The sequence below is a fragment of the Bubalus kerabau genome, chromosome 3 (assembly GCF_029407905.1).
Source record: "Bubalus kerabau isolate K-KA32 ecotype Philippines breed swamp buffalo chromosome 3, PCC_UOA_SB_1v2, whole genome shotgun sequence".
In the NCBI taxonomy this organism is placed as follows: Eukaryota; Metazoa; Chordata; class Mammalia; order Artiodactyla; family Bovidae; genus Bubalus; species Bubalus kerabau.
The window spans coordinates 180,959,955-180,983,626 of NC_073626.1; the positions used below are offsets into that span (position 1 = coordinate 180,959,955).

At 53.3% G+C, this 23,672-nt stretch overlaps 1 protein-coding gene across 1 annotated transcript; it reads right to left on the reverse strand.

Moving 5' to 3' along the window:
• Positions 1-811: 811 nt before the first annotated feature.
• On the reverse strand, positions 812-18,758 carry EXTL1 (exostosin like glycosyltransferase 1). Its single transcript, XM_055574066.1, has 11 exons — positions 17,263-18,758; positions 10,030-10,120; positions 9,630-9,737; positions 8,701-8,820; positions 8,033-8,165; positions 7,729-7,835; positions 6,802-6,891; positions 6,004-6,090; positions 5,255-5,415; positions 2,443-2,614; positions 812-2,273 (listed from the first exon to the last, which is right to left on the reverse strand). Exons 1-11 carry the CDS (start codon positions 18,036-18,038, stop codon positions 2,091-2,093), a joined length of 2,028 nt encoding a protein of 675 aa, XP_055430041.1. The 5' UTR covers positions 18,039-18,758; the 3' UTR covers positions 812-2,090.
• Positions 18,759-23,672: the final 4,914 nt, after the last annotated feature.

Genomic DNA, 23,672 nt, shown 5'->3' on the forward strand with positions numbered 1-23,672 from the left:
CCAAGTCTGCACACCCCTTTCAAGAGACAGCCATTGGTGTCCTCCCTTTTTGCAGATGAGAAAACTGAGGCTCAGAGAGGTTGAGTCACTTGCCCAATGTCACACAGCCGGTGTGAGGCAGGTCTGGGATTTCTGCCTCGTTCCCCTAGGCCTCCCCCTACAGCAGGGGCTGGGGACCTGCTCTGGGCTGCATGTTGGTACAGTATGAGCCTTTTGGCTTGGCAGCCCACAGGCGAGGCCTTGCCAAGGTAGTTCAGTGTTCTGGGTGCAGCAGCTAGGAGTAGGGAAGGAAAAGGTGTCTCTTTCCCCATCTGGGCCTGGCACTTGGAGTCCTCCCCACCGTGGGAAGACTGCCTGGGCTGCAGCTGTGTGCTTCCTCACCCACTGTCCTTGACTCAGGGCCAGACTATCTCCCCTCCCCTTTAACTCCCAGTGCCCCCTCCACCTCAAGAATCTAGCAGCCCCATGCCTCCCCAGAGAGAGAGCCTTCTCAGCACCCCACACTGTAAGCAGCTCCAGGGATGACTTGAGTCATTCAGGGGCCAGAGGTCAAACTGGAGGATGGAGGTGGGAGGCTTTGGAGTGGCCTTGAGGACAGCATGTTCTGGCCAGCAAGCTAGTCACTAGTCACGGGAGTTTCCAGAGCTGTGAGGCCATCAAAGCAGAAAAACACCCGATACCCTGGACCTGGTTTGGACCCACCATCCCCGTCCCTCTCTCTCGGAATGGCCCCAGATCCCAGGAGAGACCTGAGTCCCCCTCCCCCGTGCAGCTGCTGTGGAGGTATTTATAGCCTGAGCGTGAGGCAGCAAGGACACGCACTTTTATTTCGGAAGTGATAATTCCAATTCCAGGTGGGTGAGCCCAGGAAGACCCAGCGTCCCCTCCCCCACTCTAGTCTCACTACCAGGGCCCTGGGGACCGCCCCTGCTACCACTCAGCCCACCTAGAAACGGCCCCCTTCTTAGTCCCAGGTGTGTGGGCCAAACCAGTTTTCAGACGTCAAACTGGGCACCACCAACCAACCTTCAAGACCCCGCGCCTGGCAGGCGTTTAGAATTCCATTCTCAGTCCTGGATCCGCCTGCAATGCGGGAGACCTGGGTTCGATCCCAGGGTTGGGAAGATCCCCTGGAGAAGGGAAAGGCTACCCACTCCAGTATTCTGGCCTGGAGAATTCCATGGACTGTATAGCCCATGGGATCGCACAAGACTGAGCGACTTTCACTCTCGGTCCCGGAATAGGAAGCGCGGCTCGGTGCTGACCTCTAATGGACGAGGCTGGTAGTGCGGGACGAACAGCAGTGCCTGAGCCGCCGGGGCCTGAGGGGCCACCGGCGTTTCCATCTCCTCCCCTCCCAACTCTGCTCCGCCCGGTCGAGAAGGAAGCCCTGAAACTGGCTCCTCGGCCCGTCTTTGCTCCATCCCTGGGGCTCCAGGATTGTGCCCGGCAAGCCAGGAACCTGCGGCAAAGATGCCTCCCGGGGTGTAGGCGTGGAGTTCACTCGGCACACCTTGTCCACGCCCCTGCCCACTGTCGGCACAGGGCCCAGGCACGTAGCTGATGTCTATCTGATCGTCAAATATTTGTGGCGTACCTGCCAGGCCAGAGAGAAGAGGCCACGGCCCTGCCCTCCCGGGGCTCCCGAGTCAGTCCTGGGGGCCTGACAGTGTACCTGTGCAAGGCAGCATGTAATAAGGGGACTACTGGACACACCGGCTGTGAAAGCGCAGAGGATCGGGGCGGGGGTGGGGGTCGGGCAGGTTCGTGGAGGAGGCGAGGACCTGAAAGAGAAGCAGATGTTAGCTCGGCAGAGAAGCCGAGAAAGGCATTCCAGGTAAAGGGTCTGCGAAGGCAGATGCCAGGCGGCAGAGGTAGTGCCGAGCACGTGAGAACTGCCCCTGGGCTGGAGGGTGGGGCGAGGCTGTTGCTGGCCAATCGGGATCGGCCGTGTTGGACTCTCCGGCAGCCTGGATTGGGTCTCCAGATATCCCAGGGGAGGGAGCTGCGACTCCATCCCCGCCCCCAATCGCGGGCAGGTTGCAGCGCCCCCTGGGAGCCCGGCTAGGGTCTCAGCTGGTTGGTTCCTCCTAGGGCTTCTCCAGGCTGCGATACTTCTTACGCAACACGGACACCGGGTCCTTGAACAGCACTGGGTCTAGACGGAGGCGCGAGGACACGAGGGGCATGTGGCCGAACCCTGCGGCCATCTGGTTGATGCAGTCCTGGGCGGCCGGCCGAGGCTCCGATCTGAGCCGCGGACCCCCAGGCACCTAAGAGGGGGGCGAAGGAATGCGCTGGGGAGGGGGAGCTTCTCTTACTTGGAACCCCGCCCTGCCGCCCCTCCCCCCGCCCGTCCCGTGCAGCACAAAGGATTTGGGTTAGAGCGTGGCTTCCCTAGCCAGGGCCCTCCCAGTGCCGACCACGCCCCTGGGTCCTCACCAGTGGAGGTTTGGCCTCCTGATGCCAGGGCCCATAGGGCACCTTGATAGGCGGCAACTTGGTGACGGCTGCTACTAGAAAGTTCATCAGGACATCCACGCAGGGGGGTGACTCATCTGCCAGGGTCCTCAGAGCCTTGGGCAGGGAGTGGGTGAAGAGGGTGTGGTAATACCTGGGTGAGAGGAGAGGAACAGGAGAGGGTACAGCCCGATTCCCCTCCCCCCCCCCCCCCAAGGCCGAATTCTTCTCCCTCTTGGCCTCACTCTCCCATTGATCCCAATTCCTAAGCTTCCTGTGAAAGTCCTGCACCCTTTTCTGAGCCCTGGCCGCCTCCGGGAGCTCCCATCCCGTGTATGCTCTGCTCTCCACTACTCTGTGCCCTGTGGCTTCTCTGCAGCCAATAGTGAAATGAAATGCAAAACAGAAAAGAAATGCAAAATGGCAAAATGGTTGTCTGAGGAGGCCTTACAAATAGCTGAGAAAAGAAGAGACGCTAAAGGCAAAGGAGAAAGGGGAAGCTATACCCATCTTGAATGCAGAGTTCCAAAGAATAGCAAGGAGAGATAAGAAAGACTTCCTCAGTGATCAGTGCAAAGACATAGAGAAAACAATAGAATGGGAAAGGGTAGAGATCTCTTCAAGAAAATTAGAGATACCAAGGGAACATTTCATGCAAAGATGGGCACAATAAAGGGCAGAAATGGTATGGACCTAACAGAAACAGAAGGTATTAAGAAAAGATGGCAAGAATATACAGCAGAACTATACAAAAAAGATTTTAACGACCCAGATACCCATGATGGTGTGATCACTCACCTAGAGCCAGACATCCTGGGGTCCAAAGTGAAGCCGGCCTTAGGAATCATCACTATGAACAAAGCTAGTGGAGGTGATGGAATTCCAGTTGAGCTATTTCAAATCCTAAAAGATGATGCTGTGAAAGTGCTACCCTCAATATGCCAGCAAATTTGGAAAACTCAGCAGTGGCCACAGGACTGGAAAAGGTCAGTTTTCATTCCAATCCCAAAGAAAGGCAATGCCAAAGAATGTTCAAACTACCGCACAATTGCACTCATCTCAAACACTAGCAAAGTAATGCCCCAAATTCTCCAAGCCAGGTTTCAAATTTCCAGATTTTCAAACTGGATTTAGAAAAGGCAGAGGAACCAGAGATCAAATTGCCAACATCCATTGGATCATAGAAAAAGCAAGAGAGTTACAGAAAAACATCTACTTCTGGTTTATTGACTATGCTAAAGCCTTTGACTGTGTAGATCACAACTAACTGTGGAAAATTCTGAAAAAGATGGGAATACCAGACCACCTGACATGCCTCCTGAGAAACCTCAGGAGGTTTCCAGGTCAAGAAGCAACAGTTAGAACTGGACATAGAACAACAGACTGGTTCCAAATTGGGAAAGGAGTATGTCGAGGCTGTATATTGTTACCCTGCTTATTTATATGCAGAGTACTTCATGCAAAATGCCAGGCTGGAAGAAGCACAAGCTGGAATCAAGATTGCCAGGAGAAATATCAATAACCTCAGATATGCAGATGACACTACCCTTATGGCAGAAAGCAAAGACAAACTAAAGGGCCTCTTGATGAAAGTGAAAGAGGAGAGTGAAAAAGCTGGCTTAAAACTCAATATTCAAAAAACTAAGATCATGGCATCCGGTCCCATCACTTCATGGCAAATAGATGGGGAAACAATGGAAACAGTGAGAGACTATTTTCCTGGGCTCCAAAATCACTGCAGATGGTGACTGCAGCCATGAAATTAAAAGATGCTTTCTCCTTGGAAGAAAACTTATGACCAACCTAGACAGCATATTAAAAAGCAGAGACATTACTTTGCCAACAAAGGTCCATCTAGTTGAAGCTATGGTTTTTCCGGTAGTCATGTATGGATGTGAGAGTTGGACTATAAAGAAAGCTGAGCACCGAAGAATTGATGCTTTTGAACTGTGGTGTTGGAGAAGACTCTTGAGAGTCCCTTGGACTGCAAGGAGATCCAACCAGTCCATCCTAAAGGAAATCAGGCCTGAATATTCTTTGGAAGGACTGATGCTGAAGCTGAAACTCCAATACTTTGGCCACCTGATGTGAAGAACTGACTCAATGGAAAAGACCCTGATGCTGGGAAAGATTGAAGGCAGTAGGAGAAGAGGACGACAGATGATGAGATGGTTGGATGGCATCACCAACTCAATGGACATGAGTTTGAGCAAACTTTGGGAGATGGTGATGGACAGAGAAGCCTGCTGTGCTGCAGTCCATGGGGTCACAAAGAGTTGGACATGACTGAGCAACTGAACTGACTGAACTCTCCTCTCCCTCAGGCTCCTTGGGGGCCCTCACCTGGGCTCTGAGTCTGAATTCAGGCAGGAGGAAAGGATCAGCTGGATCCCAGGCCTTCAAAGGTGGAAGCCCAAAGAGTAGCTTCAGGGAGGCTGTGGATTTACCATGCCTCCCCAAAATCCAAACCCTGTCCATGGCCTCTGCATGGCTCTGCTTAAAATACCACTAGCTGCCTTTGGTTGACTATCTGTGTGTGAAGGACATCATGTACTTTTCTTATTTGATGGTCACACCAGCCCTGTGAGATGAATACACTTACAAATGAGGAAACTGAACGTCAAGAGAGGTGGGGAGACTTGCCCATCATAGCACTGGGAAGTGGCCTTGAACCTGGATCTCTGGGCTATATGCTGGCTGTATGTGTCCACTCCCATACCACCCTGCTCCTGGTTCAAAGAGAGGGGGGGTCTCTGTGACCCTCTGAGTCCAGTACCAGCGTTACCATCGGTACCTGTGGTAGAAGGCAGCTGAGGTGAGAACCATGGAGAATTCATTGGCCCTCTCGCCAGTGTAGCCCCAGCTCCCCTGGGCCTCATCCCAGAAGTGGCTCCATGTGAGAAAGCCGACCATCCGCTCCGGGAAGCTCTGCCATACCATGAAAGCGAAGTCCACCTGGGGAGATATTTAAGTGAGGTGTGAGGAAGGACTTTCTGCTGAGCCAGGAACATCGGAGACATGGAGTCAAAGCCAGCCCGGCTGAGGGGACTCGGGGGAGAGGAGATGGCAGCTTGAAAATGTCCGGGAATTGCTTAGGAACTCCCCAACTGGGAAATAGAAACAGTGCTTTTGCAGCTGGAAACTGAAAATGTTTTCAGAGAGTCTGTGAAGTGAAAGTCGCTCAGTTGTGTCTCATCCTTTGCAACCCCATGGACTGTAGCCCGCCAGGCTCCTCTATCCATGGAATTCTCCAGGCAAGAATACTGGAGTGGGTAGCCATTCCCTTCTCCAGGAGATCTTCCTGAGCCAGGGCTTGAACCAGGGTCTCCTGCATTGCAGGCAGATTCTTTACCATCTGAACCACCAGGAAAGACCAAAGAATCTGTGGAAAGCTTCTATTAGATTTCTAAGGAGGAGGCTGATGGCTCACCTGGGTGATTTCTAAAGCAGGAGGCTAGACCTCTTGATCTTTGATCATCCCAGCTCCCGGACTCTGAGGGGCTGCCAGGACCCACACAGGGGTCCTCTTGGGGGGGTCCTCACCTCACTTGTGGAAAGACTGCTGTGGGCGTCCAGGCTCAGGATGGCATCGGTGCTGATGGCGCTGTACGGGAGGAAGCGGTCACTGGCCTGCAGGGGTGGAGGGCAACTCAGCTGTGGGACCCCTCCCCAGGCTCCCACGGTGAGAATCTCAAAATCTGCTAAGCAGGATCCCCCCCGCCCCGCCACCCACCGCAGGCATGGTGTAAAAGGAAGAGCCATGAAAACAAGTCTGCAAGGAACTCGGACCCGAGGACCTCGCTTTCCCTCTGTGGATTTCAGTTTGCCCTTTGGTTAAATGGGGCCAATGGTGTCTAGGTTCCTTCCAGGTTTAACTTTTCAGGATTCCTCTAGTGTCACATCAGATGCTCACCTCAACCCTGGAAGGGGTTGGTAAACATCCTTTGTTTCAAAGAGACAGGTTCGGAGAGATGGGCTTGCCCAGGATGGCACAGCGAGCGGTTGTGTCACACCAACCCAGATTCTCAGTAGCCACCTGCCCCATCCCCCCACCCCACCCCAAATGCTGCCACCTGTCCAAGTTTCCCCTCTCTCCCTTACCTGAGACAGCAAGGTAGTCCCTCTGCCTTCCCTCATCACAAAAAACCTGGTTCTCTGGCGGTAGAATTCACAAGGACGGAAGAGAATCATTTCTATTAGGCCTGCAGCTGAAACCCACGGTCTGATTTCTCCAGGCCCAACTTGAAGTCCAGCTGTGGCTCAGGCCCAAGTCAACCCTGCTGTGTGTGTGTTCCCCAGATCCCAGCCTTCTGCCCTTCCTGTGCCCCTCCCCATCCTCACCTTCCTGTGCCCATCAAGGACTGTCAAGGGCACTGCTGTCTCAGGCCACCTGGGTGGGGGTGGCTTCTTACTGCTCCAGAGAACCAAGATCTAGAAGGAAAGACGGGGGAGGATGTCCTGAAGTCTGGGGCAGAAGGTGGTGGTGGGGGTGTCCCAGGAGTACTCTTTCTCAGGGTGGAAGAAGTTTAGGGGAGCCACTGTTGTATGTGACTTTGGAAGGAATTTAGTTGGATCCAAGGTGCATTTATGGCTGCCCTGTTTTTGCCTCTGGGCTTCTGGAAGGCATGAATTCCAGTAACACACACGCTACCTGTAGCGTTAGAGCTCAGGTCACACCTAGCCTGGACCCTGACCCCATCCCCATCTTTTCTCGAAGGTTTTCATTCTCTTCCTCTTGGTCTTTTATCATTCCCAGCCCAGCTCAAGTGTCCCATCTTTGAAGCTGCTCCATCTGTGCTCTGGCTGAACAAACTGCTTATTTCCTTTCCAAGTACTCTCAAGAGCCTATCTGGTTTCTCTGGAAGTGACATTTGACAGTCTGTGTGCTGGGAGATGCTAACTAAATATGAATCTGGGGCAGACTCCTTTCCTGCTTTTTCTCTGCATCCTCAGCATCAAGCCCAGGGTGCTCAGAAAATGCCGGATGAGCAAATGAATGCATGTACGTTTACTTCAACCTCCCAAGAGGTGCCTGTTTTTCAGGGGGCTTCATCAGTTTCCATGAGGGAAGAGGGGATGGAGGTGGGGGAAAGGACCTAGGGAGGAACTTGGAATTGAAAGAGGAAGGCATCAATGGTACTTGAAAATCCTTCCCATGGCTCTCCCACAATGTGTGGTTATCCTTGGTGTCCAGATGTCTTCAAGGGCCCCGCCCTGTTCCTCGCCCCCACTCTGGATCCAAGCACCCCAGCTGGCAAGGGGGCTGACCTGGGCACAGTGCTGGGTGCCTGCCACCGCCTGGATGAGCTTCAGGGGGGGCTGGCCTGGAGCCCCCACCCAAATCAGGGCACTGAACCTGCCCAGAGGACGAGAGCCTGGAGGAATGAGACACAGGCTGTTAGGGTGGGAGGGGACAGACCCCCTGGAGAATGGCCTGAGCTGGGAACCTGGGGAGCCGGGAGGGGTGGGGGATTTGGAGAGGGGCTTGGTAGGACCTTAGGGCTGAGGCTGGGGCAGACTTGGGGCAAGTTGATGAGGGAACTTCAAGTTGTCCCATCCCTAGGGCACTCACCCTGTTGTAGGTGGTAGAAGGGGAAGTCCGAGGGGCTTGTGGAGAAAGTGGACAGGGCCAGGAGTGCCCCTGGGGGGCTGTTCCACAGGAGCGAGGGGTGAGCAGATGCTCCAGAGATTCGGTCCTGAATAATCTGGGAAAGGAGAGAAGGCTGGGCAGAGGGCGTGGCTAATGTGGTGGTGGGCGGGGCCTGAGGAAGCGAGGACCCGGTGCAGCCCCACCCCTCCCCCTCCAGGAATCGGGGAGGGCAGCATCGGCATCACCAGATGTCTGGGGACAGCAGGGTTCAGAGTCCAGAATAGGGGTCACTGCCTGATGCTGTCTGCACTCGTGGCAGACAGCACGAACAGGCCATGACTTTCTTTCCAGAACCAGAATCCCTCCCAACACAAGCCCCAGGCAACCAGCGCCCATCAGCTGGAGCTGGCGGATGCTTAGAAATCTGTTTGCTACAGATGTCGCTCTAGAGAGGGGGAAACTGGGCCAAGACCGGAGAAGGAGCTCATTCAAGAGCTCGGAGCCAAGTCTCAGATTCTTCCCAGAAGCATCTTCAAAGGGGAAGCCTAAGCACCAGGGCAGAGGAGGTGTTCGAAGAGAGGGGCATGGCGAGGGGACAGAGATGGGGTGGAGCCAGGCATCCGAGCCCCCCTCGGGTGAGTCCCCCTCACCTCCAGAGTGGTATGGATGACTTTCTCCACGGAGGAGAAGTACGCATCCCACAGAAACTGGGCCTGCTGACGCAGGGCAAGGACCCGTGTGAGGGGCATCTCCTGGAGGGCAGCCAGGACCTGGGGCCAGAGGGAGAAAAGAAAGAGGCATGCGGCCCTGGCAGGCTCTGACTCACCTGGTGTGGGGACAACCTAGGGTGCGGGTCTGGAACCAGAAGTCGGCTCCCGCGGTTCTCTACATGGGTTGGCAGCTGTCACCCTTGGCAAAATCCCAGGTAATTTAGCAATCAAGTGTTCAAGGGTCACACAGAGCTGGGTTTAAATGCCACTTAGTAACTGTGTGACTGTGGACAAAGCACTTAACCTCTTTGAGTCTGTTTCCTCATCTGTAAAGTGGACAGATAGTACTGGCCTCATAGGGTGGTTGCAAGGATTAAATTAGCTGATATATATTAAGTGTTCAGCACATTGTAGAGGCTCAGTGAAAGGAAGCTATTCCTGTTAGCTTCTTGCCCTGTTCTCCACCTCTCAGGAGATTCGAGGCTTACGTTTATATTTTTCAGAGATGGGCAAAGTTAGTTTCATCAGACAGGAAAATCACTGAGCATTTTGCTTTCCCACTCCAAGTTCCATGTAGGCGCTCAGATTTTGGATTTTTGTGTGACTTTTCCTTAAGCTAAGTACTTAAGCAGTCATGGACCGGTGGGATTGGGCCCATGGAAATCATCTAGTCTAATTTATCCCATTGTACAGATGGGGGAACTGAGGCTGAAAGAGGCTGAGGACTTGCTCTCAGAACCCCAGAGGCTTAGGGCTGGCAGTAAAATCATCAATATACATAAATGGAGGATAGGAGTGAGGGCTAGGATCCCGGGGTCCCCCCATGTCCCGAGTCCAGTCCCCACCCCACGGGCAGGGCCCTGAGCTACCTGAAGTGGGAGCCTCTCGTCAGCTACAACGGCCGCCTTGGTCCAATCGATGACTTCTGAGAAGGGCAGCTCCCAGCGAGGGCTGAGAAGCACAGGAATGCAGCCAGCCTGGGGGGTAGGGGGGTCACTGGGGAGCCCAGTCCCACCCTGCACACCTCACCCCTCCTCTCTGCTGCACTGGGGGCAAGGGGTAAAGAAGAGAGAAAAGTGGGATTTTTTTCTCGGGATGGGGTGTTATTCTGCACGGGGTGTAGTGAATATGGCTGGAGACACACCTGAGTCTCAGAGTAAAGGAGTGGGCAGCTCACAGCCCCTTCCCATTGGTCTGGGCTTAGACTACCCTTCCAGTTCAGGAGTGTGGGGGGAGATGGCTGGGGGGGTGCCCCCATTGGGGTTGTACCTGCAGGGCTTGAAGGAAGTGCAAGGCATCAGGATTGCGGCCAGGGATGAGGCAGAAGGTGGCATTGGGTAGCGTTGCCCTGGGGTGGGTCCTGAAGAGGCACAGGAAGGGGTCCTGCACATAGAAAGCCTAAGACAGCTGCCCCCACCCCAGCTCCCTTGATGCCCCCCCAGCCCTCCACACTAACACTCCCAAATTCACAGTGTGCAAGCCCACCATCATGTTCCCATATTTTAACATTCTTGCACACGCACAGCCACACACTGTCCCTGTCCCACTGCTAAGGCAGCAGGCAGGAACCCCGAGCTCAAGCTCCGCCACTGCCCTCAGGATTAGGCACCTCCCTTTTCTTCTCTGGACCATGGTTTGCTCATTTGCAAAATGGGAGGCAGCTGAGCTGCTGTTTCCGCTGACTTGGGCACGTACATATGTGTTTGCCCTCCCACCACTCACCACACGCAGACTTCTGGGCACCTCTCACCTGAGTGGCCTCCATGCCCTGCCCTCCCCCCATCCTCAGAGCCCAGGCCCGTGAAAGGCTCTTCTGTCCGAAGGTGGGCTGGGCCCCCAGCCTGGAACCACACAGGAAGCAGCTGCCCAGAGAGGGCCCTCGCCCAGAGGACAGGCCTCCTCTGTTCCTCCCCCTCCCCTCCCCCCAGACCCAGGGCCACCCTCAGGCCGCGTGTCTGTGGGGGGCAGGGTAGGAGTCACAGCCTCCTCAGAGCCACTGCCTACCCTGGGACTGCTCGGCCAGGGAAGGAGTGCCATGACCTGGCTACGGGTGTGTGTGTGTGTGTGTGTGTGTGTGTGTGTGCGCGCGCGCGTGCACACAGGTGTGTGTGTGCATGTGTGTGTGTGTGCGCACACGCACACATGGGTGTGCACAAGACTCCGAGCTGCGGGTGTGTGTGTGTGGGGGGGTGTTTGTAGTGTGGTGTGTGTGTGTGGTGTGGTGTGTGTGTGTGTGCACACGTATGCATGGGTGTGTACAGGACTCCAGGCTATGGGGTGTGTTTGTGGTGTGTGTGTGCGGGTGTGTGCGGGTGTGTGTGTGTGCGTGCACGCACGCACGCATGGATGTGCACAGGACTCTGGGCTATGGGGTGTGTGTGTGTGTGTGTGTGTGTGTGTGTGTGGTGTGGTGTGTGTGTGCACGCATGCACGCATGGATGTGCACAGGACTCCGGGCTATGGGATGTGTGTGTGTGTGTGTATATGTGTGTGTGGTGTGGTGTGGTGTGTGTGTGGTGTGGTGTGTGTGTGGTGTGTGTGTGTGGTGTGTGTGTGTGGTGTGGTGTGTGTGTGTGTGGTGTGTGTGTGTGGTGTGGTGTGGTGTGTGTGTGTGTGGTGTGTGTGTGTGTGGTTGTGTGTGGTGTGTGTGTGGTGTGGTGTGTGTGTGTGGTGTGTGTGTGGTGTGTGTGTGTGTGTGTGTGTGGTGTGTGTGTGTGGTGTGGTGTGTGTGTGTGTGGTGTGTGTGTGTGGTGTGGGGTGTGTGTGTGTGGTGTGTGTGTGGTGTGTGTGTGTGGTGTGTGTGTGTGTGTGGTGTGTGTGGTGTGGTGTGTGTGGTGTGTGTGGTGTGTGGGGTGTGTGTGTGTGTGTGTGGTGTGGTGTGTGTGTGTGGTGTGTGTGTGGTGTGTGTGTGTGTGGGGTGTGTGTGTGTGGTGTGTGTATGGTGTGGTGTGTGTGTGTGGTGTGGTGTGTGTGTGTGGTGTGGTGTGTGTGTGTGTGGTGTGTGTGTGTGTGTGGTATGTGTGTGGTGTGTGTATGTGCAAACATGGGTGTGCACACGACTCGGGCCCATAGGCCTGCTCTGAGTGGGACTGAGGAGTAAGGCCGAGGGGATCCCAGGACCCTTCTCACCTACAGCCTGTCTGGTCCTGAGTCTGAACTTTCAGGAAGCAATCCTAGGAGTAGTTAGCCTCTGGACCAGCCTTCCTTGAACAGATGGGGAGACTGAGTCTCAGAGAGCCCGGGGACTGGCTCAGGGTCTCAGAAAGGGTGGGGGCTCTGCTGGAACTAGAACCAAGGTGTGCTGGCCCCTGACCCTGGGTTATCTGGGCCACCCTGGAGCTGCTGCCCAGGGGTCTCCCAGCAGACCCGGCTTTCTTTGTCTGATGCTCAGGTGTCCATCAGGCTTCTCCTGGAAGAAGCTGCAAGTTAAAAACAGGACACCCTCCATCTCACTAAAAGCCACAGTGCCAGCCAGCCACAGTAAACCCCTAAAGTACTGAACTCCTAAGTTGAAGGCTACAGAGAAACCAGAGCCAGAGAACTTACTGAATAAACTGTATCAGTCAGTCCTTGTTAACCTCCACTGCCCCCTCTGTGTGTTTGCACATCCTTCTTCCTCAGCCTGAAGCACCCTTCCCTGCCTTGCAGCCTGAAGAGCTCCCCCTGCTCTGTCTTAATGTCTAAAGTTCAAATATCACCTCCTCTGGGAAGCCCTCCATGGTCTCTCCAGAGATGGCACCTTCCTCTGCTCCCACAGCCTCTCCGTGCCCTGAAGTAGTAATGAACCGAGTTAACCTTACCAGAGATCAAATTGCCAACATCCGCTGGATCATGGAAAAAGCAAGAGTTCCAGAAAAACATCTATTTCTGCTTTATTGACTATACCAAAGTCTTTGACTGTGTGGATCACAATAAACTGGAAAATTCTGAAAGAGATGGGAATACCAGACCACCTGACCTGCCTCTTGAGAAACCGGTATGCAGGTCAGGAAGCAACAGTTAGAACTGGACATGGAACAACAGACTGGTTCCAAATAGGAAAAGGAGTACATCAAGGCTGTATATTATCATCCTGCTTATTTAACTTCTATGCAGAGTACATCATGAGAAACGCTGGACTGGAAGAAACACAAGCTGGAATCAAGATTTCCGGGAGAAATATCAATAACCTCAGATATGCAGATGACACCACCCTTATGGCAGAAAGTGAAGAGGAACTCAAAAGCCTCTTGATGAAAGTGAAAGAGGAGAGTGAAAAAGTTGGCTTAAAGCTCAACATTCAGAAAACTAAGATCATGGCATCTGGTCCCATCACTTCATGGGAAATAGATGGGGAAACAGTGGAAACAGTGTCAGACTTTATTTTTTTGGGCTCCCAAATCACTGCAGATGGTGACTGCAGCCATGAAATTCAAAGACGCTTACTCCTTGGAAGGAAAGTTATGAGCAACCTAGATAGCATATTCAAAAGCAGAGACATCCGTCTAGTCAAGGCTATGGTTTTTCCAGTGGTCATGTATGGATGTGAGAGTTGGACTGTGAAGAAGGCTGAGCGCCGAAGAATTGATGCTTTTGAACTGTGGTGTTGGAGAAGACTCTTGAGAGTCCCTTGGACTGCAAGGAGATGCAACCAGTCCATTCTGAAGGAGATCAGCCCTGGGATTTCTGTGGAAGGAATGATGCTAAAGCTGAAACTCCAGTACTTTGGCACCTCATGCGAAGAGTTGACTCATTGGAAAAGAGTCTGATGCTGGGAGGGATTGGGGGCAGGAGGAGAAGGGGACGACAGAGGATGAGATGGCTGGATAGCATCACTGACTCGATGGACGTGAGTCTCAGTGAACTCCGGGAGTTGGTGATGGACAGGGAGGCCTGGCATGCTGCGATTCATGGGGTCACAAAGAGTCGGACATGACTGAGTGACTGAACTGAACTGAACTGAACCTTCACTGAGCATGTCCTTTGTTCTAAGTGCATTAAGTACTTAGACTCACTTCATTCTCACAGCAACCCTAGGAGATGAGAGGTATGTGTATGCTCCATTTTACAGATGAGGAAACTGAGATCTAAAGAGGTTCCACAGCTCTGAAGTAGAGGAGCCAGGCAGGCAGCTTGCCCAGCCTCTCTCTGCTTAACAATGTCTGTCATAACCAGGGACTTGTCTGTCTCTCTAATAAGACTGAGCTACCTGAGGGTTGGGGCTGTGCCTCCTTCAGCCAGTATCCCCAGGGCCAAGCAGAGCACCCAGCAGAGAATGGGCGCTCAGTGGTGCTAGACAAATGAAAGCTCAGTGTGCAACAGAGGAGAGACTCAGCACCAATGGGCCAAATGTCTGAAAGGTCAGTCTTGGCACAAATTCTAGTAATGGAGCTGGCTGAGAGTAGTCAGTGAGTGGCCTTGGGAGGTGTCGAGTTCCCTATCAGAGGCTGGTTGAGCACTGCATGGCATTGTGTGTGTGTGTGTGTGTGTGTGCGTGCACGTGTGTGTGTGTGTGTGTGTGTGTGTGTTGTAGAAGGGATGTCATGGTGACTGCGGATCATCTGTGACTCTGTAAAGTGTTTGCCATGGACCTGGGGCCTCAGTGCCCAAGACTGCTGATGAGGTGGCTCCACCCATGGCCCCAGGCAGGGCCACACTGCAATTTGCAATGCCCTAGGCTCTGGCCTTTGCAGCCCCTCAACCATAAAAATACTATAAAAATTATATTCGACAACTGTGTTGGTATAAAAATGAACATACGAATATATTAAAGCATTTTCTTCTATTCAAAAGTTCATTTCTTTTTTCCTTCTGATTTTCAAAGAAATGAAAACAGTTTCATGGGCTCCTACAATATCATGGGCCCCAGGCACTGCACGTCCTGGGCGCAGCGGCGACAGGGCAGGGGATCTTAAAACATGCATTAAATTTATGTTTAAGAAAAAAGCAGGGAAACCTATGCACGTTTATATCCACACAGAGTACTTCAGAAAAGACACAAGAGAGACTAGCAACGGTGTTTGGCTCCAGGAAGGAAAACTGGGTGGCCGGAGACAGGAATGGCAGGGAGTTATTACTGTATACCCTTTTGTGCCTTTGGAATTTTGTACCATGTGAATGAATCCCCTATTCATAAAAGTAAATAAATAACAATTTAAACTGTTAGAGGCTTATTCCAAAGCAACAGGAGACTGTTAAATGAAGGTGGAAAAATATGGGCTTTGGAGCCAGAAATGTGCGGTTTAATCTCAAGCTCTGCAGCTCATAAGTGCCAGATCAGAGCAGTGAGGGAGGCCCTGGTGAACCAAGGAGCTTGTCACCAAAGGCCCTTGGATGGCTCCCTCCACCTCTCTGAGCCTCAGTTTCCTGTTCCCTGAAATGGGGATAGTAACACCTCCCTTGAAAGGTGCTTGAGAGGATTAGCCATGGCTGGCACAGCACCCGACCTGGAGAGCGGGCTCTCCCCAAATGCTCCTTTTCACCCTTCCCCCTACCCCCGGCGGAGTAAATGTGGGCCAGTGGTAGGGCCGTGAATTGCCTCTTTCTCTGGCCAGCACTTGTTTATTCAGGCCACCTTCCGGGGGCCGGCCCATGGCCGTGGGCCTCCCTCTCTCTGTCCCTATACTTGACAGCTGTTCAGACAGCTGCCTGTCACTACAGGGAAACTGAGGCTCCAGCTACTCCAGAGATTACAAGTCCTGACACCTGCAAGTGTGTGGAGACCAAACAGAACTGCTTGAAGTTCGGGGGACAGTTAGAGGCTGCCAGGCATGACACCTTGGAAATAAACTTATCGAAAAGGCAACTCAGAAGGTGGCCCACAGCAATTAGAATACCCTGGCCAGTTCTGGCCAGTTTGGATTCAATCAGTAAACATTTAGTGAGCTCCTACCTACCGTGTGCACTCCCCAAGTTTCAGTTTCTCAAAGTTCAGGCTAAAATACCTTTCAGATTCACCAGTAACCAATAGCATTTAGCAGTCACTGAAGTCAGCTGAAAGAAGAACTTCCTGTAACAAGAATGGCTAAGTGTCTAATCAGAAGTAAGGCCGGGCAAGTGAGTGGAGAACCTTGTCACCAAAGGTCAGCTCCGTCTGAATTTGGAGCTTGAGGTGCCTGGAGGGATCCCCAGCATTTCAGGTGCGGTCCAGAAAATGCCTGCTAGGGATGGGTCCTGGCAGAAGGGCCATGGGGACTGAGGGACAGGTCTGCTGTTCCTAACCTGGCTGTGGGGCTCCCTGGAGGCCACGTGCCTTTGGGAGGTAGAGAGATTCCATTCCCACAAGAGCCCTGTGGCTGAGAGAAGCCCCAGAAGCCCCAGGCAGAGGCAAAAATGGAGCTTGGCTACATGAAGAATTCCTGGGAGGGAAGTGGAGCCAGAATAAGCCATGTTGTTCTAGCAAAGAACAGGGAGATATCTGACACAGGGGACAAGAGAAGGGTTCTAGAGTGACAGGTTCCAACTCCAGTCTGCCCAGCCAGCCTATGGATATTGCTGGCTTCCTGGGGGTGCAGAGGGATTAGGGTGCTTAGGGGTTAACTGCTTTACCACCTGAGATGTATCACCCCAAACTAGCCCAGGTAGAGACATCTTTGAATGAGTTCTCCATGTCCTCATGGGTCCCCATGTCCCTTGTATGTATTCAGACACTCTCACTGGTGGGAATGCTTTTGCAGGTCTGACTTTATCCATATTTGCTATAGCCAAAGGCTAGAGGTTAATCCCCAAAATGAGACATAGGAGCAGCTTCTATCTGTGATCATAGCCCAGAGGCATGTCTCAGAATTGATCATAAACTCCTGCTTAAAACCCAGAACTCTAATGCTGAAGGCTTTGGAGCCACGCAATCCTAGATTAAAATACTAGCTGTACTCTTTCTGGCTGGGTGGCCTCAGGGAAGTTATTTAACCTCTCTGGGCTTTAGTGTCTGGTACACCAATACGTAAAAGATATAGATTAGTATTATTTTATGATAATCATTTATAAAAAGTGCTTAGCACATAGTGGGACTTCCCCGGTGGCTCGTAAAGAACCTGCCCTTAAGGCAAGAGACCCGGGTTCAATCCCTGGGTCAGGAAGATCCCCTGGAGAAGGGAATGACTACCCACTCCAGTATTTTTGCCTGCAGAATTCCATGGACAGAGGAGCCTGGTGGGCTACAGTCCTTGGGGTCGCAAAGAGTTGGACACAACTGAGTGACTACCACAAGCACACAGTAAGCACTATAGACTTGTATGTTAACTAAAATGTTAGGGAAGGAAGGATTGGCATAAAAGAAGAGTAAATAGGAGTGATTCACATTTTATGCTTTTAAAGATCTCCAAGAAAATATTCCAAAATCTGCCTTGAACACTCCTTGCAGCAGATCATCATCTTGGTGGTCGTGTTCTCTGTTGTCTGACCCGATTCCCTCCTGCTTCAGTTGAGGTCTAAATTTGCCCATCTCAATCCTACCCCGGCTCCTGGGCTCACTCCCACCACAGTCCCCTCCCATCCAGCCCCCGAGGGGAGAGGTCCACTTACTGCTTGGGTCCATGGTCCTGCTCACAGCGCCCATCCCAGGGGCAGGCAGAGAAGTTGGTGCCCGCTGTGCGCCACCCGCCCCTCTCTTCTGCCACGGCTATCAGGGCCACCCCAGGGAGGGGGCTGTGCTGCCGCAGCTGGCCAAGAGCCCCCCCTCTCAAAGGGTGGGCTTTGGGGAGAAGCGGGAGGGCCACGTCAAAGCCGGGCCGGAAGGTGTCCACCGTGGGGCTGGCCTCGGCCACCATCGCCTGTCCCAGCTGGAAGATCCGGAGGCAAGGGGCGGGGTGGAGACTGAGGACCAGATGGTTCTTGCCCCCATCCCACTGCGGGAGCACCGGGTGGCACTCTCCAGCGGGGGTGTCGGGGCTGAGGACGAGGACGAGGAGGCAAGCCTCTGCAGCGCTGGCTGTGTGGTAGCGGGAGCCCTCGATGGAAGTCAGGACCTTGCGCGGAGTCTCAGAGATGGGTCCGACTGCCGGGTACACGAACACCTTGAGGCCACCATCTCTGCACCTCGAGGCATCAAAGCAAGCTCCCCGGTAGCAGTTGCCGCCACGGGGGGCTTGAGGAAGTTGAGGGCCATCTTCTAGGAGCTCCCCAGGCTGGGAGAAACTCTGCAGGAGCTCTGCGTCCAGCCAGCGGGGCCAGCCTTGGGGGGCCCCTGCCTGGCGTCTGGCAGGCTCTGCCAGGCGGAGAACTGGGAAGACTCTTAGCAGGATGAGGAGCCAGGAGGCCGACAGGGCCAGCCAGAGGGACTTTCTTCTCCATGACTGCATGTGGCCACCCACAGCCAGAGCTGCAGGAAGCAGAGGAAGCCAGGGGTTCAGAGGGGGCACCTCTGGGATGGGGATCCACCTTCTAGGTCAGCGCCCTCATTGTACAGATGGGAAGACTGAGGCCTGTGGAGGGCAAGATCCAACAGCAAGTCACAAGTCACAGGCCAGGGACGACCCCGCTCTCTGGCCCTGCCTTCTTGTGGTCCCGACTCTGCTTCCTCGGCCTTTGGACAACCAAGACAGTTTTTGCCCTTCCCAGCAGGGCCCCCTGCCCCTGGGCGCTGCTCAGGCTGATGCAACCCCTGTGCAGACTGCAAGCCAGTGTCCTTCTGCCCTCCTGGCTGCACCCCCTGACCTTAGCCTTGAGGGAGAGGAGGGCGGTCTGCCAGGCCATGGGGGACCTGTCAGGACTCCCACACGAGGCGGTTTGGCCAGGGTGCAGGGCTGGATGGAAGCGGGGCTGGTTTCCCCAATCCTCCCCCTTTCTGAGCAGCCCCTGAGCAGCCCGGCCACCCTGTGTCCACTGGCAAGCACTTCTGGGCTGAGGGCCCTGCGGCTGGAGCTAAAATTAGACCCTACATCCCATGTGGGCTCTCAGGGTCAGCTGAGGGCAAGGCCTGAGTGCAGCCGGTGGCCCCTGCCTGGGGGGCTGGGAGGGCTCTAAGTTCTGGTCCTCTCCCACCCTGCCGCTCTCCCAGTCCAGGCAGCTCAGTCCCTCCTCCCTCCACCTCTAGCAGCTGGTCCTGCACCCTCTGGCTTGGAGCTATCAGGGTGCAGAGGCCGGGGACCCCCTGCCAAGCCCCTGCCCCATGGCTGCCAAGCTCTGCTGTGTCTCGCCTCCCTTCTCAGGGCAGCGTTTGGTCAATCTAGATCTCTTTCCCAGCAGCAGCCTCACTCCTCCCCTGCCAGCTCTGATTGGCTCCTGTCTGGGAGGCAAGCTTTCCACTTAACCCCTTCCAAACCAGTTTTCTGGATTGCTAATAATGATAACCAGCAGGGCCCACAGCTCTTGATTGGCCTTGAGCTATTCCAACCTCTATCTCACATCAGCCTTCCAAGGCCAAAGTTTCAGTTCAGTTCCGTTCAGTCGCTCAGTCGTGTCCGACTCTTTGAGACCCCATGAATCGCAGCATGCCAGGCCTCCCTGTCCATCACCAACTCCTGGAGTTCACTCAGACTCACGTCCATTGAGTCAGTGATGCTATCCAGCCATCTCATCCTCTGTCGTCCCCTTCTCCTCTTGCCCCCAATCCCTCCCAGCATCAGAGTCTTTTCCAAGGAGTAAACTCTTCGCATGAGGTGGCCAAAGTACTGGAGTTTCAGCTTTAGCATCATTCCTTCCAAAGAAATCCCAGGGCTGATCTCCTTCAGAATGGACTGGTTGCATCTCCTTGCAGTCCAAGGGACTCTCAAGAGTCTTCTCCAACACCAACAGTTCAAAAGCATCAATTCTTCGGCGCTCAGCCTTCTTCACAGTCCAACTCTCACATCCATACATGACCACTGGAAAAACCATAGCCTTGACTAGCCGGACCTTTGTTGGCAAAGTAATGTCTCTGCTTTTGAATACGCTATCTAGGTTGGACATAACTTTCCTTCCAAGCAGTAAGCGTCTTTGAATTTCATGGCTGCAGTCACCATCTGCAGTGATTTGGGAGCCCCCAAAAATAAAGTCTGACACTGTTTCCACTGTTTCCCCATTTATTTCCCATGAAGGGATGGGAATCACTGCCATTTCTTATGGATGAGCAAAGTGAAACTCAGAGAGGGGATGGTATCTTCTAAGGAGACCCTGCTAAGGAGTGGCAGGGTGGGATTTGAAACTTGAGCTCCTGACTAGAGTCCTTAGAGATTTCCACTGGTCACTGCAGCAGGGGGACTTGCTCCTAGCTGAGATACAGGCTCTCCACATTTTAACCCCTTCCATCAACAGATGAGATAATGAGGCATCAAGTGGCTGTGGGGTGGGTGTGTGATAATGGATAAGGTGCTTCCAACTATTCCCAGGATTGGTCTCTCTTCCTTCAGCTCCCCACCCTTACCCTCTGCCAATCCAACTCTAGCTCCAGCTTTTTCAGCACCTTTCCTGACACCTTACACTCAGGCCCATGGGTTAGCCCTTACCTGGAGCTCTGTCGGAAGGGTCTGTAGTACTGGATCCTTGTTCCAGTCCATATGTAGAGTTCTTCCTGAACGTGAAGGGCTTCCCTGGTGGCTCAGATGGTAAAGAATCTGCCTGCAATGCAGGAGAGCTGGGTTAGATCCCTGAGTTGGGAAGACTCCATACAGAAAGGAAATGGCAGCCCACTCCAGGATTCTTGCCTGGAGAATTCCACGGACAGAGGAGCCACAAACAGTCTGACATGACTGAGTGACCAGCCCTTTCTTTTTCCTGAAGGCTCCATTTCCTGACTCTCCATTAATCCACACCCCACTGAGGGTCCCCCCCAGCCACCCCCTACCTCTCAGTTCTTGGGTCTGTGCTCTGTGGTGGGGAGTCAGGAATGGGTGATGTCACCCCTGAGGAGTCACTGAAGTGATAGAGAGACAGACTGGCTGCCAGGAGCCCCAATCTGACCTGGAGTGGCCTCTGTTTCTATCTCTTACTGGCTGGACAATGTTGGGCCTCTGTCCCTGCTTCTCTAGGGAGGGAGTAATAATATCCATTTTAAGACTATAGCCTAGTTAAAAGCCAGGCTTACCCTGTTGGGGGGGGGGGGGGTCCCTGAACAAGTAGCAGTCTCCTGGCTTCTTTCTTTTTTTTAATTTAAAAATATTTACTTATTTATTTGACTGCATCAGATCTTCGTTGCAGTACATGGGTTCTCTGTTGTGGTGCGGGGTGGCATGAGGGCCAAGTAGTTGCTATGTGGGTTTAGTTGCCACAAGGCAAGTGGGATCCTAGTTCCCCAACAAGGGACTGGCCCCACGTCCCCCACGTTGGAAGATGTATTCTAAACCCCTGGACTACCAGGAAAGTCCTAGCCTCCTGCTTTCTTGCCTTCCCCTGATCTCTGAGGGTTGCTGGTGTGACCCCACATTGGAAGGTGGATTCTAAACCCCTGGACTACCAGGGAAGTCCTAGCCTCCTGCTTTCTTGCCTTCCCCTGATCTCTGAGGGTTGCTGGTGTGACCCCACATTGGAAGGTGGATTCTAAACCCCTCAACCACCAGGGAAGTCCTAGCCTCCTGCCTTCTTGCCTTCCCCTGATCTCAGAAGGCTGCTGACACGATGAGGGAGCCACCACGGGAATGTTAGGGCCTCAGGGGGCAGCCAGCCTGGGGTGGGGCACCATTCACACACAAGAATGTCCTCAAAATGGCCCACACAGCGGGGCTCTGGCCTCTTCACACTACAGGGTCAGTCACTAAGGGAGGCGCTGACTTTCCACAGGCATCAGGCTCTCTCCTGCAGCAAGAGGAAGGGGGCTGCTGCTGCCTCTCACCTTCCTGCACTAACTCCTCCTCCTCCAGGGACTGGAGCAAAGCTCCCTTCCTATAGGAAGCTTCCCTGACTCTTCTCCGGCTGGCTTAGGCCCTCCTTTAGGTTCTCATGCCGCTCCTTCTCCTCTGTGCCTTACACACTCATTCATTCATCCACCAAATACTTTTTTTTTAAACAAAATATATATATTTATTTATTTTGGCTACTTCTGGTCATAGTCGCAGCACACAGGATTTGCGGTGTTTGGTCTCCAGAGAGCACAGGCTCAGTAGTTGCCCCTCGGCATGTGGGATCTTAGTTCTCTGACCAGGGATTAAATTTGTGTCTGCTGCATTGGAAGGTGGGTTCTTAACCACCGAACTACCAGGGAAGTCCCTCATCCAGCAAACACTTAATAAGTACTAAGTACAGGCTAGGTTTTGTGCCAGGCTCTGGAGATACAATTCTGAAGAACAATAATAGCTAACATTCATAGCATACTTGGTGCCATCTGTGGCTCTAAGTGCCAGTGTATTTGTTTATTTAATCCTCTCCTGAGGGGGCTTTGAGGGAGATACTATTATTATCCCCATTTTCCAGGTGAGGAAATGGACCCAGAGAGCTGAGGTAACTTCCTTTTTTGGGCCTTGCCCCTTGGTATATGGGATCTGAGTTCCCAGATCAGGGACTGAACCCGCACCTCCTGTGTTGGAAGCAAGGACCTTAACCACTGGACAGCCAGGGAAGCCCCAGCTTAGGTAACTTGACTCAATTTCCACACCTCAGCCTGGACTTAGACCCAGGCTGTCCATTCCTTTCACCTCTGGACCATTCTAGCTCCTGAGTGAGAGAAACATTATGCACTCCCTCCCACAAAATTCACTGTCCTAGGGAAAGAGAGGTCAGCTACCAGGAAATTACAGGATGAGGGAAGGGGACTATGGAAGGGCCCAGAGAGGCTTCCTAACCTACGGGGCCAGAAAAGCTGTCTGAGGCAGTGACATCACTGTGGTTGCGTGTGTGGGGACAGACAGGAAATGGCAGAAGTGGAGGCAGGGACAGTTTTTTTCTGGGTCACCCCACAAGTCACTCACTCATTCTACAGCTACTTAATGAGCCCCTACTCTGGGCCAGGTAGGCCCTCAGGGAGTGAACCAAGCAAACAGAATCTTGCTCTGGTGGAGTTTGCTTTCCTGAGAGGGAAAATCAGCAATAAACAAAACAGACAAGTAACATACCCTATGAGATAGTTGGCAATAGTGCTCTGGAGAAAGGAAGGGCCTGCACTGTTAAATGTTACAGGTAGGCCTCTGTGGGGCCTTCCCTGGTGGTTCAGTGGCTAAGACTCTGCACTCCCCATGCAGGGAGCCTGGGTTCGATTCCTGGTCGGGGAACTAGATTTCACATGCCGCAACTAAAGTGTTCCCATGTTGCAAGTAAGAGATTCCATGTGCCGCAAGTGAGGCGTGATGGAGTCAAATAAATATATAAATATTAAAAAAAAAACGAAAAAGCAGGAAAAGCTGAGCTTTGAGGTGAAGGAGTAAGTGGAAGGTGTTTCTAGGGGGATGTCATCCCCGCCAGGGCGCAGGTTCTGGGTGGGGACTCTGCCTGCCGTATGCCTGGTCTGACCTTGTTTTCCCAGCACCACTGAGACTCTGGCAAGAGGCTGATTTGGCAGCAGAGACAGAAGCAGGGAGACCTGTGGGGCCAGGTGAGTCAGGCAGGTGAGCTGTGATGGTGGTTTGGACCAGGGTGACATGGATGAAAGGAATAAGAAGCAGTTAGATCCTGGATCTATTTTGAGGCAGGGCAAAACAACAAATGTGCTGATGGATCAGATGTGAGGTTTGGCCTGAGCCTGAGCCGCAGGCAGGATGGAGCTGCTGTCAACTGAGATGAACTGAGTGGGGAGCCGATCAGGGGGAGAAGGTCAGGATTTCAGTTCTGAGGCTAGGAGTCATATCACATTCATCTTTCTCATCCCCAGCATTAGTATAATAAATGGCCAACACATGCTTGTTGAATGAGTGAATGAATGGATGATGGACAACGTTGGGAGGGTAGGAGGCCAAGGCCAGCTGGTCAGGGGTTTGTGGGGATACGGATCCTGTTCCAGCTCCCCTGGCCCCAGCCCTGGGCACACTGGCTCGTGCCCACACCTACACTTGCATCTGTACACAAGGCCTCTCCTACTTCCATCTCTGCAG